The sequence below is a fragment of the Paramisgurnus dabryanus genome, chromosome 9 (genome assembly GCF_030506205.2).
Source record: "Paramisgurnus dabryanus chromosome 9, PD_genome_1.1, whole genome shotgun sequence".
Taxonomy (NCBI): Eukaryota; Metazoa; Chordata; class Actinopteri; order Cypriniformes; family Cobitidae; genus Paramisgurnus; species Paramisgurnus dabryanus.
The window spans coordinates 15,535,926-15,552,524 of record NC_133345.1 but is presented as its reverse complement, the minus strand read 5'-3'; the positions used below and the strand labels follow the sequence as shown (position 1 = coordinate 15,552,524).

The following is a 16,599-nucleotide window of genomic DNA, read 5'->3' as shown; positions in this document are numbered from 1 at the left end:
GTTCTGCTTGTGTTGATGTTTCCTATTTTTCTACATTTTGTGTTTGCTTCCATTTCCCTCCCTCATCATTTTCTCTACATGCCTGAGACTGTGAGGATGAGGCTCCTTGTGTAATTTAGCACTGGTTGTTTAAGAAGAATGGCTTTTGAATTGGACAAGATGATTGCTTCTTCATGTTCTTCGAGCTGTGAAATGTGCACTCTCTGTTTAGAAGAGTTTGATGTGTCACCACATCACAGATCATACAGTATTTCAGCAAGAAAAATGTCTCTACTGGGTCATGCCATCAAACTTGTGTCCTACCTATACATTGCTTACATTGTTGGATAATCACTAAGGTGGTGAAGATAATTAGTTTCTTCTTGAAACTGCTGATTAAAATCATTAATTTTTACATAGCCCCTAAAAATATGAGAGCTTACAGTGTCAGAATAGGTTTGAACCCATGGTCACTTGAACTGCTAATGCAATGCAGGGTTTCCCGCAGAAAATTTGTTAGTTAAGGTGGTAGGGTTGTGCGGGTGGGCGGGGCCGAGGGCGTGGCAATCAGATGGGCGGGGCATATGCGTCATGATGAAAATTAAATTGCGCTATTCTCCGAGATGTTTTATCAACTGGCTTCATCCTCCAGACAGTGACGGTCCGGACCACGTCTTTCTCATTTCGGCCGTGTGGCGCGTGTCCCCGCTCGCGGTTTGATGCACGTACGCGCTATTCTCCACGATGCACTTGACGGCCTTTTGTGCAGCAAATTTTTTTTTTGGGGACAATCTAGTTAAGGCGGTAGGGTTTCCAAGCTTAGGCGGGCCACCTTAACTGAAATATGCTGCGGGAAACCCTGCAATGCTCTACTATTGAGCTATACAGGAGCATTTTCCTATAGTTATAAATAATTTTATCCCATCCACTGCTGCTCTCAAATCTCTATTGCACATTCAAATAAAGTAGGTGAAGACATTTAACACCACTGTTAAGTCTGTCCCAACCATTGATGAGTTTGCTAATCAATTAATAGAAAACAATTCCTTGCCAAAGACCCGTTTTTACAGTACATCAATCCATATTTCCGCTCTTATGCACTAGGTGGTGCGTTTATCCACCTTATATCCGACCCTACACTATATATGGATCCAAAAGCAGTAAATACACTGTGTCTTTTAATCATGGTTTTGAATCGGATCTCTAACAAAAGTCCTTTACAAAAATGCAATTATCTCAGCTTTTTGTTCAATATGTTGTATTTTTGGAAACCTACACATATTTGAGAGGTTATAAAAAGAGAACAAATGAAGATAGTATATCTTATTCTATATTCAATGAATTGAGAACTCGCTTAGAGAGACTAATAAGCTTTGAGTATATCTAGAAAGAGCAAAAGCACATTGGCTGCTGGTGATGCTCTGCCAGGTGAGTGTATATAGGCAGGAAGTGCAACGCATCACTAGTCTATCGCTGAGAAGCTGAGCCTAGGAGACCCAGCCACTCAGCAGTGGTACAGCAGCCATGGCAACGTGATATGATGTCTGCATTTCCTTCTTTCGGGGAACGAGGGCTACATCAGAGATGTTCCCTTTCAGTCGTTCTCTTCGATGTCACATCAATGACAAACCTTGTGAATCCCTACTAAAGCCATGGGTGCTGCCCCTTCCAGTGCTCTGCATTAGCTTCCTTGCTCTTGCTATTAGAGTAGCTAATTATTTCAGCGGTAGCTGGGATTGCTGTGGAAGCCACATCCTTCTCCGGAGGTTCTAGGTGGTGGTTACAATATGGAATAACCGCAGAGGATTTTACTGCATATCGAGGTCTCTGGGGTGGCTTTGATGAGACTACACTGGTACAGAGACAGCAAAGATGACTCTGTTAAAGAAAAAAACAGGCTTAAGCTATACCGCCGAAAATACACATATGGCATACCCAGGGTTTAAATTGGGCCGGGGCCGTCCGGGGCTAAGCCCCGGCACATAGGCTGAAGGTTTCGCTCTTTTCTTGCCAGTGTATCCGCTGCGCTTGTGTGTGTACTCGCTGCGCTGGTGTGTGTGCACTGACGCGAAGGGAATAATGCGTTTTCATTCATTATGGGGCATATTCACCAACGCAAGTTCAACGATTTGCGCGAGCAGATTAGATACAAAGTCAATGCAAAGACGCAATCAGGTTGCAACAATCAGACGCGTCCTCGCACGGGCGATGAAAATGACGCGAATTGGGCGCCGCAATTGCCGCGAAAACACGCGCTTTTCCCTTTAAATGCGTCTTCGCGCAAGTTATGCAACTCAAGCGAATAAACTCAGAACTTCAAGAACGCGCTCTCACGCAGGATCATTTGACGAGAGAGAGAGAGAGAGAGAGAGAGAGAGAGAGAGAGAGAGAGAGAGAGAGAGAGAGAGAGAATGGTGCCCACGTCGAGAAAACTTCATAGAAGACTAGAAACGTGTAAAGGATTAAAGTATGTATGCCACTCATCTAAATACATTATGTTAACTGGATAACACTGGATGTAACTATTGTATAGTTTAATAAAATAATGTATTTTGATTACACAAATCAAACCTAACTATATGATTGTTTTAGCTGCTGACCAGCATAGGGAATCTCTGTGGCTAATTTATAAGACATGTTGATGATACAGTACTGTGTGTTGTACCTTTTCTTGTTAATTGAGTCTTTTGGGGCATCTTATGCCTAGAATTATTCAAGGAGGTTGATTCTTTTAACTTCCTTTAAAGTTTGATCAATTGTGCATAATGACATGTGCAACAAATGGATATAGGGTGTCAAACTCATAGATTTGCATCATTTAAAATTCAGACGCTCTTTTTAAAATATTTTGGGTCAACCTCTGGCACAGCTTTAAAGCTGAAACTTATCAAATCCTATCAGAGGTCCAGAATGTCATTGAAACACACCAGTGGCTTTGCTATCATCAGTATTAAACATGTTACCCCTTGAAGTACCCCTCCCCGCAGAGCCCCCCCACATAACAAATCCCAATTTAACCCCTGGGCATACCCTAGGAGTCACTACATGTGAATGGTAAGCCAAACAAAGGCTTTCAAGAATTCATCAAATGAAGGCTGGCGCAATGGAGTTTGCCAGTATGGAACTTTTGGCACTAGTCTAGTGCCATAATGGGGCTGTAAGACCACACATGCGCCAGGGCTCTCTGTATTTCTTCCAATTGAAGGGAAGAACATGGGAGAAAACAATGGCTATAGAATCTAGCAAATGTGTTAGGTGTTGCATAGCCTGCAGCTCAAAAAAAAAAAAATTCAGCAAGGCGTCTCAACATCAAGGAGGATACAACACTCCAGTGGGACATCATCTGCTTGAAGACAGCTTTTCCTTTCTGATGTTCTCTGTAACAGACAAAGAGATGTTTGAGGTATTAAAGATTTGTGTTCGGTCAATGTACAGTAACAAAGTGTGGGAAACAACAAAGTTAAGGTTGGGCCTGCCTCTTCAGGGGGCATTTCTTGCAGGTTCACCACTTGATCCCTAAAGGGAGTGGTGAAAACCTTGGGCACATAGACAGTAGGGCTGTCACTTTTGAGAAAAATCAAATTCGAACGGATTTCGAATATCATGCAATGTATCCGAATATATTTGAATATCTGGGCACCCCCCCCCCCCCGCCCCCCGGCGCGCATCAAAAACCCACCGTAATGGAGATTTAATCACAAAATTATTAACAGTGACAGTCATAAACTGGGCTGTCTGGATGACCTTTTTACTTAATGTTTGAAACAGCAGGTTATCAACGTATGAATACAAAACTTATATATGAAAAAACGAATCAGAACAGTTACAGACAATAACTTGACAACTTAAACAGCAGCAGGAGTATAGGAGCCCAAACGGAATTCACGCCCGCAGATTTCGGCTGAAAACTCCGCGGAATTCTGCGGATTTAATGCCCGTCATTGATAAGCACACATATATCCCGCGCTTGAGCGTGTTTGTGAGAAGTAATCTCATTGACAACAAGGACACATACAAAGCCTATCCCGCGCGTTTGTGAGCCGTCAGTGGAGAGTACATTAACCCTGCGCGTGCTGTTTGCTCGCCCGTTTTCAATGATAGAGAGCACAAACTCTTTGATACTTGAGATGAAATTAAACTTACCGCTGAGTTAAGCAGATCTCACTTGACTCTGTCGTCTATGTGACGCGCGACAGTCAGCACATGATCATTTCAAATCCGTTTACAAGACAAATGCTGTTGTTGTTTAATATAAAGTTTACATTGCGTTGTAAAAATAATAAAATTATCTTCATTCATGCTAATTTCATAATGCGAACGTATTAACACAAGCTTTTATTCTGCTATAATATTTAACACTATAAAAATTAATATGTCATTTTATATACGAACTATAATTCTATCTTGACATGCACAATAGGTTCATGTTGGTCCCATTTGATTCCCTCTCGTGCGCACAGTTGCCCTCGTCGGTCTCACTCTCAGCCTCCTTCCTTACGAGGTGTTACTGTAAAAAATGCGTTACATATGGCATTTAAAAAACCGGATGGTTTATTTAAAGTTCGAATACGGATATTTCACGTCATGTTCGAATGCATATTCGAATATCGAATAAAAGGTGACAGCCCTAATAGACAGGCTGATGTCTCAGTATTACACAGGAGTCAGCCGGCCCAAACACTAGGCATGAATCGTCAATCGAAATAGGTGCAGGTTCAATACCCTATTTGTCGAGGACAATGCAGTGGGTATTCATTGCACTGACTGCAATAGGGGTGCCCTGGAGAGACTTCAGCACCACAAACAGATCCCAAGAGGGAATAAGGCAGGTTGAGTTGGATTCATTCTTCTTTCCTCCCTAAGGAACCTGATGACCAGGTTGTGCTAACTGACCGACCTATCTTCTATAGGGCCATGGCGGGTAGAGATTGCAGCAATGTACCCTTTAATGGTGGAGGGGGACAGCCACCTTTCCAACCGATTGTGCAAAAAAAAGCACGACGCTTATCGGGCATCTCAGGGGGTCTTCTCGACAGGATGAACACCACTTTGTGAACAGGTTCCACTTCAAAGTGTAAACTTGTCTTGTAGACTGTGCTCGTGCCGATGTGGTTTTGTGCACTACCTGCTGGGGTAAGCCATTTAGAACCTCTGCATTGCGTCGAAGGACCACACATGGGGCTTCAACAGATCTGGACGCAGGTGCCATAAGGTGCACAGTTCCTGAGAAAGAAGGTGCTTTTAGTAAGACCTGCTCCTCGTCCTTTCTGATTTTGCACAGTATTTTGCAAGCAGGTTCAGTGGGGAAAAACATATTTGCAAAGACCCCGAATTTCTTGACCGGCCTGCATAATAGGGGAGTTTAATGGAAATGGAATTCTCTGTATCCCACATGTGGGCAAGGCACAGCCAGAGATAGCATTCCTGGACACAACCGTGAACATTTCACAGCCCAGGCTTTGAATTTGTGCAGCGACTTTGGTCTATTCCTGGTAGTAAAAGTAGTTTTACAGGTTACCATTAAAATGTTTTTCATGCAAATGTTTTCTCTTAACTGACGTGATAACTCGCTTTTTTGTAAATTGTTGGAAGCACCCAGGGGTAGATGGTCACCACACACAAAAGGGAGACAACTGCTGTAGCGCTTTAATGCCAGCAGTCTTTCTAGAGGGCTCTTCAGATACGCAGTAGATTGCTCAGCTCCGAAGCGGAAAGCTGGTGATGCGGAGCATCTTGCTGCCTATTTATACTCGCCTGGCGGGCATCACCAGGAGATGCAAATACTGCATGCCAATGTGGATTTGTTGCATCTAGATATATTTAAAGCAGATTGGTCTCCCTAAGTGAGTTCCCAATTGGTCGGTCATTGACGTGACGTTGAAGAGACTGATTAAAAGGGAATTACTGAGCAGAGGACTTGAGCAGAGATGGTTTTTGTTATGCTGTCTGTTGTCCTTTGGAGCTTCATATTGCATTCTTTACTACATAGAAGATTATCAAAGCTGCTTCTTTTTGTTTTTCACAGAAGACAAAATTCTTTGGAACAGCTTAAGTGTTTTTTGTGTGTGTGTATTTGATGGAAACACTGAAAGCTGTCATGGCATATTGATCTGTTGCTGACTTATAAAGTGATTATAAAGAACAAACTCATCAAAACCAACAGATTCAATCCAATGTTCCTATGGATCAATGGAAGTAATTTGTTTAGGTACCGGCAAAGCTATTTCAGCGAGATCTATAAACCATAAACCAATCCCAACTGCATTTTTTGAGATATGCACACTTTAGACATTTATTACACAGCATAAATGTCAGTTGGAGATTTTAAAATGCAGTCATGATTCTTAACATATTCAACACAATTTTTTGGCTTATAATTTTTGTAAGCTTTAAAAGGTGTTGTGAACTGTGTTTTTGTTATAAAATGTTCCCTAAGGTCCACTTATAGGCTATTTTCTGTTGTGGTTTTGGCATGGTGCCTAAATGACTAAATGCCTACTGCCATAATTGGCTAACAGTTTTGCATAAATTAAACAGTGCTGTGATGTACTTCGGTAACATTTATTTGGTTTCACACTGGTGTGTTGCAACATTGCTGTTAAAATTCAAATAGTCAACACAGTATAATGTTATATTTACACTTTGAAAGGTCTTCGTCCAGCTGTCTTGTTTAAAAACAAATTCGAAAAATAAAGAGAACAACCGAACAAAGTCTTACTGACACCATAGTCAAAACACTTTGGGGGGTGGGGGTGGGTGTTGTCTGGGGAGACGGATTTAAACACCAAGTGTAAACGTGATGTGTCTGTCTCGTCCACTTGTGATCCGATCGACGAAAACACATCTTAATACCAAGTGTAACAGCCCCTGGGATATTTTTCCTTGTGTCGATGAAAAAGGAGTGTCTAAGCTATGTTTATGGTTGCTTTTTGTAAGTGATTACTAAAGCCGGAGCCGCCGTAGTCTGCGCAGTTGTCCCGTCCCGCACAGCTCACACGGTCGACTTGTCCCGCGGAGCTGTGGCTTCAGACTTTGTTTCATGGACTTTGTCTTGTGTATACCATGGACTCATGTCTGTTTTGTTTAGTAAGTGGACATATCATGAAAATCTGACTTTTTCCATGTTTAACATAAATCTGTGTGCTTTGATGGATCACAGGCAAAGGACATTGCAAATTGTTCTTTTTTTTCATTGCTTTGTAGCTACTGGAAGCCATGTTAAACTTGACATGACACGGCCACCGTACGAGTTAAAACGCGTTCCGAATGGGGGGGGTGGTTAGAAAGTAATGGGATGGGAGTAGATCCTACACAGTGGAGCTTTAATTGACAAGATAACTCATCAATAGTGGGGAAAGAGTGAATAGGAAGAAAATCTTACATCGCAAATTATGTTGCTTTGATTATGCTGTTATGTTTAAAAGGAAACAACATTGGACATCTTATTTGTTCACAACTACATGGTATCACAGTAATAGCAATCTGAAGTCACTCAGTAGACAGGTTTCCCAAAGTAGTACATTGACTGTAAAGAATATGAGATTAACAGAACCTACTGTAGGACATGTTTTGATCTCCAGAGCCCTGTGTTTTCTTCTAATTCATAAAGAATAAATGTTGCTCATCAGTTAAAAGTTAAAACTCAAGCAAAGGAGACAGATGGACCATGATCTGTAATAACAATTGTGAAAGAAAATGAGAGGTTTGTCCCAAAGGGTCTCATTTGCACAAACAGCAGCTCAATGCACTAACAGTAAAACTCAAGTAAATTACCATGGTTTCTTGTCCATTGAGCCAGAGGAAACACACATTATGTTTATCAGCTCATCTGTCTCTGTATTCCTGAAACTGTGAATGCTTGTAAACACTTCTGCAATCAATTACTCTACAGCCTGTGTCTTAATCTACTGTAATTACAACAAAGAAACCACATCAATGTGTGATGCAAAATTGTAATGCATGGAACTACAGTTTTAGATTTTCAGTGTACAATTGAATCTGCTTTTTAAAAGTGCTTTCTTTTCCTTGTATTTATTATTTACATTGACCTATTAAGAGATAGACGAGGCATTGATAGCTTCTTCCTTAATAGACTGATAGGTATAGGATATAGCATACATGTTTATAATTTCAACGAGTTAATAATTTTTGGCAATTTTTCCTTATCTATAATAGTGAATGACTGGAGTTGGTCCTTGGGTGAACAATGATGCATTATCTGACTTGATGGTGTAGCAGGCAGTTGCGTGTCAACTCTGCAAATGAACTAAACTGATGTTATTTGTATGTGCAAAACAACAGAGGGGCGGTGATCAAGTATTCCAATAAGTGGATGGTCAAATATTGTGTAACATTAATGTTTCTGTGTATAGGGCTGTTGGTGTGAAGGAATTTCCCTTGTGGTAATTTTATGTGGCTCATTAGCATGGTATGCAGGTTTATCTCCGTTATTTATCCTGATGGTAGTGCCAAGTAAATAAGCTTTATTGCACGTATTATGTACCTTTGTGTATATTTCACACATTTGGATATTTTCATGTTTTGGAAAAAATTGGAATTAAACGTGTTAATAGCTACCCAGCAAGCAATTTAGGCTATAACAAAGCAAAATTTGTGCTGTCAGTGAAAGTCTAATAAACATCTACCACAGCCCAAGAATAGACGATGCATTTTAAAACATGTAAAAGAAATGAAAGCAAACACATTGAACACCTGCTGACATGATGGAATATCATACATCCACAAGTTATTTTGGCAAAAACGGCATATAACCAAGTTCAAGGTTATTTAGGATAGAAGTGGGTTACTCATAACCGGACTATATTGGGTCTATATTAAAACTTGATCGCTTCATGATCCAAGCTAAAAAAATATATGTATATTACGTGGACATGGCAACACTGCAAAAGTTGGCTCTGCAAAGTAGCTTTAAGAAGATATACAACACACAACATCTCTATAGTGGTTTGGTTAACACTGCAGGACATAATGCTGTAATGTTACTCTACTTTGGTCAAAACAGCTAATGTTGAACATGCAAGATCTCTAAATGTTGCCATCGTTACCTCTGTGTATGAGTGAGTCTTGTTCCTTACACACAAACAATCGAGATTCACTTCTGCATTTTAAATCTGATTGTCTCTCCCAAATCTTTGCAGTGTGTTTATGTGGCTACAGTATGTACTGTATGCGTCAAAAGCTTTAGCGGAACATATAAAGAGACCAGCTGTTTCCCTTAGGCATTGGTTTTTTCTTTCTGAATGGCAGGGACACTCAGATCCTGTACAAAATGTATCACAAAACTAGAATGACCTTTTCATGACAAGCAGAAAATCCTAGTTATCACTTGCCTGAGGCTTTAGGCGTACAGTTATCCCACTGTTACCTCGTGGTTTTCTGTAGTAGGTAAATGTCAGAAAAAGACATTTAGACTTGTAAGCAGTGCCAGTCCTAGATGCTGGGGGGCCCTAGGCAAACGCTTGTGAGGGGCCCCCGTCAGTGCATTCATAAAACCCATTCAATGTTTTTGCTTAGTTAGTTGTTAACTAAACACATATCTTGTATTATCTTACAGCTGTATATTATTGCCATATGGACATTACTTAGACACTCACCTCTGACTGATAAATGAATACTTGCTGATTATAAGATGAAACATGCATTTGCTGTAAAGCTGTTTTGATTTAAAATGTGTTGTGTCTAACAATAAACCGGATTTAAAGGAACAGTATGTAGGATTGTGGTCAAAACTGGTACTGCAATAACAAAACTTGTGGCTAAAACTGGTACTGCAATCACATACCTGGTGGGTAATACACAACATAAACATCAGTTGAGGGCTGCAACTCCACTTTTTAAATGACAATATCCTGGCCAGACCACTGTTGTCAGTGATATAAGTATTTGAAATGAAAATGATTTCTTAATGTCTAGTGACATATCAGGGCCATTTTATGATTAATTGATATCCATTTCTTACATACTGTTCCTTTACATTTAAATTAAGTTAATGAATCAAACTATATATAAATAAATAATGTTAATACAGTAAGAGTTAAAAACATTAATCAATTTACTAAACCTTAACAAGCCGAAAAGACAAACACATTACAGTTCATAAATGTGGTTTACTTTATTTACTGACATAAATGGATACTTAATTGCTGAAAATTACTTATCACCTGTGTTGGCGGTAACTCATTAAGTAACGTGCATTACCTAATAATATTACTTTTCTGAAGTAATGAGTAAAGTAACGCATTACTTTTAAAATGTACACATTAATATTTGAGTTACTTTTTTAAAAAAGTAATGCAAGCTACTTTTCAGTTTAATTAATTTAATAATAAAAAAATTTACTTAATTAAACTGATCGTAGTCACATAAAATTATGCACACACCTGTCAGAAACTAAGATGGCAGGCCAGAGCTCGACATTTTTGTGATGAAATATGCGATTTCTGAATGCAGAACTTTCAGTCATAAAAAACACCTGCAGTGTCTGAAAGAGATCAATTCTCAGCCAAGAAAAAGTAACTAAAAATAACATAAGCATTACTTTCCATGAAAAGTAATGGTGCATTTCCACCAGCCGCGGTAGAGGCGACAAAAACCCGATATTCGAGCATAGTTGGACGCTTGAACATTTGAGTTCACTCGCTTCATTCGCGCATGAAATTCTAGTCATTCGAGACATTCACGCGGAAATACGTCATGGGGGGGGCTTCTGCGACTCTGCTCAGACTCCACTACTCCGCTCGCTTCCTATAATCACGTCACTAGTTGCATTGGAGTGTGAACCGAATGATCGGCCACAATGGGTAAATGTAAGTTTTATGATAGCTGGCTTAACCATCCTGAATATTAAGACCGGCTGGCTAAGGATCCCAAATTAGAAATGAACGCTAAATACCAAATTTTTGTAAAATATTTTGAAATCTCCAACATGGGTGAGGCAGCAATTGTAAGCCATATGAAAAGGAAAAGCACAGTCTCCTCTTCCAACATCCTCTTCTACACCTTGATTAACAACAGTTAAGGCCCAGACCAATGTGACACCACAACCTAGGTCAAGCAACGAAGCCATCAGCTCTATAAATAAACGATGAAAAGCTGAGCTAGTCAGTCTAGCGCTAAAATGGCCAGAAAACATTCAAGCGCCCCAGCGTCACTAAATCAAAATCTGCAAAAGATAAAGGGAGTGTGCACTCATAGATTATATTGTGCTTTGGTGTTAAGTTGTTTAGGTGTGTATTTCTATAACGCAATTCTATAGACCAATTTCGAGTAGACGTCACAGTTACGCCACTGCAAGCTGCGCGCGCAATGTGGTTGCAGAAAAACAGTGGAAATGAATTAGACACAAGTGAAACGTGCAAGGTAACTCACTAGAAAATGTCCTGTTGTGCTGTTAAGTGTCAGAATAAGAATGCCAAAAAAGATGGCTTTCATTTTTACAGAATCCCACCGTCAAAGACACAATTTGAAGATAAACGTAGGTGTTTATGTTTTGCAATTAGCCCTTAAACGGACAGACTGGAGCGATGAAATCATCTGGAAATCTTTTAATAATTAGAATAGAAAATAAGTAGAGAAGATATCCAGTGTTCTGTCGAAGTCTGTTCCCTTTTTGTGTTTCTTATAGCGTTTTATCATGTTATGTTAATAATTTATTTAGATTAAATGTTTTTTATACTGAAAAAGCAATAATATAAAAAAAATCGTTTTCAATTTTTTTTCTGTTTTTTTTATTTATTTTTATTTCCTTAAATCTTAGCTTACGTCGTCTTCTTGTTTTTCTAAAATTATTATGTTTACATACTTAATAAATATAGTGCGCACACACACATGATGTAAAGTGTTATTTATATATAAACAGGCCTTTTTAATTTGTGTGTAAACATAATACTTTTATAATAGTTTTAGAACAAACACGTAGGTTATAAATATAAGTAAGAAATAATAGAAAACATGAAAATAATGAAATATTTAATAAATGATACATAGAATACATGATAGTATTGCTCTTATATGCACTTTAGCGATTCAGACTGTAAACATAATTGATTTAGCAAAAAAGAACAATACATATACATTACATACATGCATATCAGTAGCCAAGCCATTTAAACTTTCATATTTATCTAAAAAATAAACGTAACGTGATGAAAACGGAACTAAAGGGAAACATAGTGGAATCAGACTTCGACAGAACACCGGATCCATAACAATCACAGTTTAATGCTAAAACACTTCTCACCGCTACTGCGGAGATATCACTTTCTGCAACCAGTTAGGCTCCGCCCACAAGTGGTCTATTGCTACCATAATGATCATTTGTGTCATAATCCTGTACTTTCAGCTGAGCAAAATTGTAAACATTTCTATGAATATTCAAGCAATATATACATATTTATATCCCTATTGACATGTTTTGTAAATTTTAGTCTTACTCCATCTCTGATGGATCACTTTGCATTAATAATTCATTAAAGAAGCAAATTTGTATATCTGTAGTACCCTACTGAAATAACAATAGAAACCATCACAAAAATGCTAATAATTTCTGTTCATTATAAACCATTAGCTGTTTCTATTAAAACCCTTACAAAATTCCGTTTTGTAGTGTGTTTTGGGTAAGGGTGTGCCGGATCACAAAACTCACTGTTCGGGTCACATTAGGTTTTTTGAGGCACAGATCGGATAATTTTTTCAGATCAGCAAAAAAGGGTTGGGAACAATCTAATAAGAACAAAGATTTATAAAACATTTATAAAAAAGAACAAAGTAGCACATTAAGTAAGGTCTAAAAGTAGCGTTAGGGTACAGAAATAGAATTAAAGGTGCTCTAAGCAAATTCACGCGTTTTAGACCATACATTTTTTTGTTACATACAGCAAACATCTCCTCACTATCTGCTTGCTGCCTGTCCGCTGATCAAACTGTTAAAAAACGTGATCTCTGTAGACAGCCCAGGCACCACAAACTGCAATAAAAACACAGTGGCCAAACCTACCACCACGAAACATAACAAAGTGTTCCAGCCAATAAACCACAAGAAGGATTTGGGGGTGGGGGTTGGGCGCGTTCATAAAGCACGGAAGGGAGGGGGAGGAGTTAGCTACACTCCATTTGTTTGAAAACAGTTCAAACATCAACAAGAAGTGACGTCTCGCAGATTCGCTTAGAGCGCCTTTAATTAAATAATGTCTTTTCTGTATAAATTAAATATAATTTTTAACATTAATGACACAGACTTAAGTAGGTTCATTTAGGTTACTGTCTTTTTAAGATAAGCACGGACCTGGTTTCTGCCTCTAATCTATGCATACACTTAATCCACAAATTGTATGCGAGCCGAACCGTGGGTCGTGATCCGTACAGATCATGGATCAACTGCGATCTGTTACACCACTAGTAAAGAGTTCGATTTTTAGAACCACTGCTTGTGTCTGGAAAAATATGGAATTTTGAAATGAAAAATGTGTAGGAAAATCTCTACTTACTGCTATCCCGTCACCATCCTGATAAAATTCACATGACCTGAAGGATCTCAAAATAATGTCAGTGGGTTTTCTGTTATTTTCCTTCTCCAGCAGACTGGATGGATGCCATTTTGAATTTTGGATAAATATGTCTAAGAAGAGCTCATCTCACATTCTTGGCTGAGTTATTTCAAGAGCAAGTGTTAAAATGGCTGTTACTTTTTAATTCTGCTGACGTGCTGTTGTAAAGTTATGCAAACCAGCATGAGCAAATCATTTCCTCCTCAATGATTACATAATTATCAATGAATGAGTTAAGACATCAGTCAATGAGTAATACATCTAAGGTAGAATCTCATTTAAGATTAAATTGTGTCTGGTTCTGTTTGTAGGATAATGTGGATCTGGGCGATTTGATGTTTTCTCTCTGTTACTTGCCTACTGCTGGACGTCTGACCATCACCATGATCAAAGCAAGAAATTTAAAGGCCATGGACATCACTGGAGCTTCAGGTGCGCATTGGAAATATTGAGATCTTCGATTGACAGATTGCAAAGCTTTATTTCTGTTTTGTTGTTGAGTTCATAGCTTTATTATTGTTATGCTAATACAATATCTTCAACTACAGTCAACAGGTATTTATTATATTTTATGCAGAGAAACAAGCTCACCCTGACATCACAAAACAAATTACCAAATGTGAATCTTAAATGAAGACTACAACTACGTATGTATATATATATATATATATATATATATATATATATATATATATATATATATATATATATATATATATATATATATATATATATTAGGGCCGGGACTTTAACGCGTTAATTAAGATTAATTAATTACACAAAAAATAACGCGTTAAACATTTTAACGCATTTTAATCGCACTTATTAATAGAGTCATTCGTAAATGCTGCAGACCCTGTTTTAGTTCGAGAACTCCGGGGTTGTGATGCAGTGTAAATAAAAGTAGACGGAACCTAAACGAACAGCTGATTTTAACGTGACAACGCATCAATTTCAAAGTAAAAATGATTTATTCTGGTAAATGGAGGTTTGCAACGCAGGTTTTGCCCAATAAACATCTACCAACAAACTACAGATTATTTTAACATGTATCGTAATGTCTGTTATATGTTAATGTTTGAGTATTGTTGGGTTTAAATATTGTTGTAATGTTGTTTTGTTTCAATTTAATTAGTTTATTACGAGTTTAATTTAAGTTTTGTTTGCTACTTTAAAACGAATTTCGTTTCAAATAATTTGTCTCGTAATTATAAACAATGTTTTGTTGTTAGGTTTTGTGAATATAAATTAAAAAGAACATTAAAAGCAACACCTTGCATCTCATTGATGCATATGCTACCGAATGCCAAAACATGCAGTGAGTAGCCTATATCACTTACTTTTCAAAAAATCAGCCTGGCAGTGCCCAGAAGTTAAATTTACACGCGCATTTAGAGCATACTGTAGCAGCACGTTTGATTTGCGGTGTGCTTAAGACTTTTAAAAATCAACTTCATATTAATTTTAATAGGCTACTTTGACGGAGGACACGCACAGAGAACAGCGACGGCAGGTAAAGGAAAAAAGTTAAACGAATAGAGTCAGTTTGTAAGAGCATTTTTAAATTGACTATAAGATCATCAATATGAACTCTGAACAATGAACTATTATAAACATAACAGCAAGAAAAGTCGAAGAGGAACTCGCAACATTAAAGCAATAAGCATTTATGTAGGCTAAAGCTATATATCACCTCTTATTTTTTTAATTTAGTTAAGTTTCAATGGTAACACTAAAGGCGCGTACATTATGCAGCGCTTTTCACATCCGAATCTCACTTAAGAAACCTATAAACGATGTGCAACTTAAAAAATATATTATGCACATTTTTATATATTTTAATTTTAATATAGGCTATATAGTATATTATGTTTTGTTGTTTTTATACGCGAGGTGGGGCATCCGCGCACATAGGTACCAGAACACAGACAGTCAAAACCTGAGAAGTCCCGAACCCTGCAATATTAAACAAACTACTTTAAGAAATGCGGGCCAGGAAGCGGGTCGGGTATATATTTTCTTTGCGGTCCGATTTGCGGGCGGGTTGTTTATACATTGACCCGCGCATCACTGGTAAGCGTCGATAAGAGCATGGTTTTGTGTAAGATATGCAACAAGGAATTCACATATCACCGCAGCACATCGAGCCTCAAGTATCATCTCAATGCAAAACATACAGCAGCCAGCGTGGACTCCGGGTACAACGACTTGGTTGAACAAAAATAAACAAACAATTCATAAAAATCCATGTAAAAATACTTCTTAATGTTCTCAGGTCAAATATTTATATGAGATTAAAATGCGATTAATTTAGATTAATTAATTACAAAGCCTCTAATTAATTAGATTAATTTTTTTAATCGAGTCCCGGCCCTAATATATATATATATATATATATATATATATATATATATATATATATATATATATATATATATATATATATATATATATATATATATATATTTATATATATATATATTATAAATGGGCATGCTGCGGATTAAACTACAAAATCCTCCAAAGCCACATAAATGTACATATAATGTATGTAAGAATTAGAAAAGCATAATTTACTTGCCTTGATTGTATTGCTGTAGTTTACCAAAGGAACTACAATACTACACTTATTATCGGATTCATTATTTTACATTTCCTTTGATGTGTAAGTGTGTCTTAGTACAGTACATGTTAACAATATGCAAAGTTTCAAATGACAAAGAGTACGATGATGCGAGTCATCATCTGCAACTGAAATCTCTTTTCTCAGACTACAACAAACACAAGGATTGTAGTCAACAGTTTACTTCCTTGGTCTGTTGACATGGACATGACGGTCATTGTCATAATTCTGCCATGCTTCTGACTTACAGGCTGTAAGTAGCCTACAGTATGTTTTCATATTTGTTGTTTTTGCATCCTTAAGCAGTTTTGACTTGCACTGACAATTCAGGGCCGGCGCTACCTACAGGCAGAGTAGGCAAATGTCTAGCGCCTCAGGCTTGGCCATAAATAACCTCTAAATCCATGTGCGCTAGTTCAATAATCACTACTA

General features: G+C 37.9%; 1 protein-coding gene across 2 annotated transcripts in view; it reads left to right on the top strand.

The window, feature by feature from the left end:
* The window catches only part of syt9a (synaptotagmin IXa), a 51,286-nt gene that overhangs the window by 23,633 nt on the left and 11,054 nt on the right, over positions 1–16,599 (top strand). For both annotated transcript variants that reach the window (XM_065270009.2, XM_065270008.2), the window contains exon 4: positions 13,856–13,976. In XM_065270009.2, the coding sequence (XP_065126081.2) occupies positions 13,856–13,976 (121 nt within the window). The remainder of the gene's footprint in view (positions 1–13,855; positions 13,977–16,599) is intronic.